Source organism: Arvicola amphibius, chromosome 1 (genome assembly GCF_903992535.2).
Source record: "Arvicola amphibius chromosome 1, mArvAmp1.2, whole genome shotgun sequence".
Classification (NCBI taxonomy): domain Eukaryota; kingdom Metazoa; phylum Chordata; class Mammalia; order Rodentia; family Cricetidae; genus Arvicola; species Arvicola amphibius.
Window position 1 is genome coordinate 46,303,205 of NC_052047.1, and position 4,714 is coordinate 46,307,918.

At 39.9% G+C, this 4,714-nt stretch overlaps 1 protein-coding gene across 1 annotated transcript; it reads right to left on the reverse strand.

The window, feature by feature from the left end:
- Window positions 1-1,060: 1,060 nt before the first annotated feature.
- LOC121677147 (keratin-associated protein 5-3-like) lies at window positions 1,061-2,261 on the reverse strand. Its single transcript, XM_042054825.1, has 5 exons — window positions 2,116-2,261; window positions 1,897-2,008; window positions 1,585-1,847; window positions 1,323-1,491; window positions 1,061-1,273 (listed from the first exon to the last, which is right to left on the reverse strand). The coding sequence occupies exons 1-5, from the start codon at window positions 2,259-2,261 to the stop codon at window positions 1,061-1,063; spliced, it is 903 nt and encodes a 300-aa protein (XP_041910759.1).
- Between the last annotated feature and the right edge of the window lie 2,453 nt (window positions 2,262-4,714).

The following is a 4,714-nucleotide window of genomic DNA, read 5'->3' on the forward strand; positions in this document are numbered from 1 at the left end:
TATATATATACATATACATATATATATATATATTCAGAGACAGAAATAAAATTCAGACTTAATGATGTCAGAATATTCATAACAAATTTTTAATAACTGACATTACTGTTTGATTTTAAATCTATTTTCTTATATGATTCTTCAAAATCTCTTGCTTTTAGTCTTAGTATTTCTGTCTATCACAATCTGAGCTGGCTAGATTGTTCAGCCCCATCCCACTTATCTATGTGATTTTTGTCCTCTTTATATAAATTGCAATATAATTTGAAGACCACTTCAACCTAGCCAAACTCTTTTTTCAATGTGTTCACGTATATACATGTATATACTTTTATCATCACAGAGTATAAAATCTATACTTTGACACTTCTGCAATGCTTCTGAGATACAACAGGCCTTTAGTTTAATACCTAGTACCATACTGATGTAGTTCTGTAGAACACAGGACAACTTCCTCAGCATAGACTATCACTTTGGGAAACCCAGCAGCTCTCTGTATGCAATGTCTCATTTCATTCTATCTTGCCCAACTTTCCCACAAAATAATACGTGGGTCCGTGAGTATCCTCTTGACAAGGAAATGTTTCAACCTAATTTTTCCCAGTTGTCTTTTCCATTATCCTAGTTATATAGGACTGAGGTCTTTAAGACAACATACAACCATGCTGTGTCCACTGCTTTGTGTTGCTGTGATAAAATACCTTGATCCAAAGCAACATATAGGAGAAAGACTTCGATTTTGTTTATAATTCTAGGAGACAAGTCCACAATGACAGGGACAATGGAGACAGTGTAAGAAGCTTCTGACCATATTTCTTTCTTTCTTTCTTTCCTTTTTCTTATAGTTGTTATTGTTTCAAGAAAGGGTTTCTCTGTGTTACAGTCCTAGCTGTCTTGGAACTAGCTCCAGTAGACCAGGTTGACCTCAAACTCACAGAGATCCTGCTGTCTCTGCCTCCCAAGTGCTGGGATTAAAGGCATGTGTATGCTTCACTGTCACACAAAGAAACATGGAGAGAGAACTGGAAGTGAGGCAAAGACAAAATCTCTCAGAGTACTACTACCACCACAATATCACTACCACCACAACCATCACTACCAGCACAACCATCACTACCACTACAACCATCACTACCACTACAACCATCACTACCACCACAACCACACTACCACCACAACCATCACTACCGCCACAACCATCACTACTGCCACAACCATCACTACTGCCACAACCATCACTACTGCCACAACCATCACTACCGCCACCAACACACTACCACCACAACCATCACTACCACCACAACCATCACTACCACTACAACCATCACGACCACCACAACCACACTACCACCACAACCATTACTACCACCACAACCATCACTACCACCACAACCATCATCACTACCGCCACAACCATCACTACCACCACAACCATCACTACCACCACAACCATCACTACCAGCACAACCATCACTACCACTACAACCATCACTACCACCACAACCACACTACCACCACAACCATCACTACCACTACAACCATCACTACCACCACAACCATCACTACCACCACAACCATCACTACCAGCACAACCACACTACCACCACAACCATCACTACCGCCACAACCATCACTACCGCCACAACCATCACTACCGCCACAACCACACTACCGCCACAACCATCACTACCACTACAACCATCACTACCAATACAACCATCACTACCGCCACAACCATCACTACTGCCACAACCATCACTACCGCCACAACCATCACTACCGCCACAACCATCACTACCGCCACAACCATCACTACTGCCACAACCATCACTACCGCCACCACCACACTACCACCACAACCATCACTACCACTACAACCATCACTACCACCACAACCATCACTACTACCACAACCATCACTACTGCCACAACCATAACTACCAGCACAACCACACTACCACCACAACCATCACTACCACTATAACCATCACTACTGCCAAAACCATCACTACCACCACAACCATCACTACCACTACAACCATCACTACCACCACAACCATCACTACCACCACAACCACACTACCACCACAACCACACTACTACCACAACCATCACCACCACCACACTACCACCAACAATAACAATAACACAACACCACCATCAACACCACTACCCACCATAACTACATCCACAGCCACCAAAAGTACCATCACACAACCACCACAGGCACCAGTACCACCACATCTGCACCTAAGATACATTTTTCCAGGAAAACTTTATGTCCTAAAGGTTCCATAACTTTCATAAACAGTGCGACCAAGTGGGAAGCAAGTATGTGTGTGTGTGTGTGTGTGTGTGTGTGTGTGTGTGTGCGTGTGCGTGTGTGTGTGTGTGTGTATGAAACTGTAGGAGATATTTCTCATTCAAGCTACTACACACTCCAAGTTGCATGTAGAGCTCTGTACAGCAGATGCTATATAATAAATAAGACAAAAAATAGTGACACCTGTTTCTTAGAGATCATCATTGTTCATTTATCTTAACACTATCATGTTCATAAAATTTATACCTTGTCAGGAAAAATCCAAGTACACCTTCCTAGACATGCCTCTGATGATGGGGAACCCAGGCTGTACAGTATACATATACACCAATGGAAAGCTGCTTCTCCTATTTCTTAATGTGAATATAACAATCACACAGTGATTTTCTCTTCTTGCTCTTACTGTTCTTATTCCCCATATTTTTTGCCCTATTTTATTATGGATAGGGATGACAATAGAACTTGAAATTGTTGTTTACTGTCACACTTCCTCCTTGTTAGGCTATGGAAATCTTGATTACTCATCTTTACATCTTAAGTTACATTGCTTACATTATCTCAACTATCTTCCAAATACTTTATTCCCTGTGATTTTGCTCTAAGAACAAGAAAAGCCATTTAGAATAGTACATTATCAGATTCTATTACATAAGCAACTGCCTGTAACTTAGTTGTCCGTAGCAAGAAGACCATGTCTCATCTGCTAAGTTGGCATGGGCTCTGTGATAATAAAAATGAGCCCACACACCTATGTCCAACCAGATCTTAGAGGGCTGGGTCTTTTCATACAAATATTACACAACCAAATGGCAAATAACTAGAATGTGAGAAAAGTACAAGAAATAAACTTTGTTTTATGTAATTCAAAAACACAATTTTTCATCCAAAGTGGGTTGTTTTCTGATGTTTAATGTTTGATGATAGTTCAGAAGAAACTATCTCCAGAGGAAGAATTTTTATCAGCTACAATCATATAAGTGGAAAAGTGCAAATTCTGTTTTTATGTTTTATCACATAACTCCTTGAGTGAGACCCAGGGAGAAATTCTTATCTCTCCTTTAACAGATGAAAGGGATAAAAAGTTGAATTCAGTATTCCTAGAACCAAATAGTGGCCCTCGAAAATAAAGCGCCCCCGTCTCTGAAGCCAGGATTCTATCCACTTACATCTATAGACAACTTTTCTCCAGAGGAGGAACAGTGGTATTTCACAAAGGAAAGAAAATGGGCTTGTTTGAAGAAGTGATGACTTAGGGATAAAATTTTTTAAAAAACTCTCACCCCTTTTGTTTATACATTATCAAATCACAGAGTTAGAAGAGGCTGAATCTTTCAGTCAACCCCACTGTGAGAACCAACCATCCACAACTTCGAGCCAAAGAGGACAACAAATGGAAGCTAATCAGGATCATGGTCAAAATCAATACAAGCCTGATGTATTGCCAGCAAGCAATTTTAGATCTATAGCCAATGAGCTTGCATGGCCTTGCTATAGCACCCTAAGAAGCCATATCTATAGGAAGGCAATTCACTCTGCACAACATGGAAGAAATATGGCTCTTTTGAAATAGAGTAGAAGGTACATTATTGCTACCAATTTTGGATTCAAAAGCAGTCATTCAAAACCCACTTTTCTACATGTTCTATGGCAGGCACCAGCTAAGGCATGAATGGGGGGAAATTCAGTCACTGTTCTTGCTATGAATTTCTCTTGAGGTTTTTATTCTCAAGAGAAATCTGACAATTGTGAGATAGAGAGATAGAGGAATGGCGAAATTTTGCATGAGCTATTGTGTGGCACACAAAGCATCTTTTTAATTAGGCTGTTGAGGGTAAGATATGGAGTCCAGAAATGCATTGTTGGAGATGGTAACACTGAAAAGAAATTTTTTAAAAAGAGATTAATACTTTTATGGAGAAAAGGGAGAGGCTGCCAGGGTGGAAATAAAAAAGCAAGATATTTCATACAAATGAGTCAACAGGTAAAGTGTTACTGAGACACCCACAGCAAGGTGTTGGAATCTTTGGGCATGGAATCTTTGGGACAGAGTCTATATCCCTTCTCTCCAGTCAGAAAAAGTGGCATAAGTTGATGAACACCTTCCATAAAGGGAAACAAGATTGGGTCAAAAATGAATTATTCAGTTCTACCTTATTTTCTCAGGTATTGAAGCAGATCTGAATTTCTCATATCCAGTAATATCTCAAACATCACCATTCTCTCTACATTTTCAATCTGTTAGAAAGTGTCATAGATTGTGACATTTCTAGTATGGGTTTGCTACTGTGCTCAGCAACAGAAATATATTAGCCACTGTTGCCAAGAGTCTTGCAGCAGAAATAGAAATAAATATGTATAATCAGTAAACTAGCATAGTAAAACTCAGGAATT

Coding starts and splice junctions, on each gene's coding strand:
- LOC121677147 (XM_042054825.1), bottom strand. CDS start 2,261: ATGTATCTTAGGTGCAGATGTGGTGGTACTGGTGCCTGTGGTGGTTGT. Junction 1,848..1,896: donor TGGTTGTGGTAGTAGTGATG/GTTGTGGTGGTA, acceptor TTGTGGTGGTAG/TGTGGTGGTGGCGGTAGTGA. Junction 1,274..1,322: donor TGGTTGTGGTGGTCGTGATG/GTTGTAGTGGTA, acceptor TTGTGGTGGTAG/TGTGTTGGTGGCGGTAGTGA.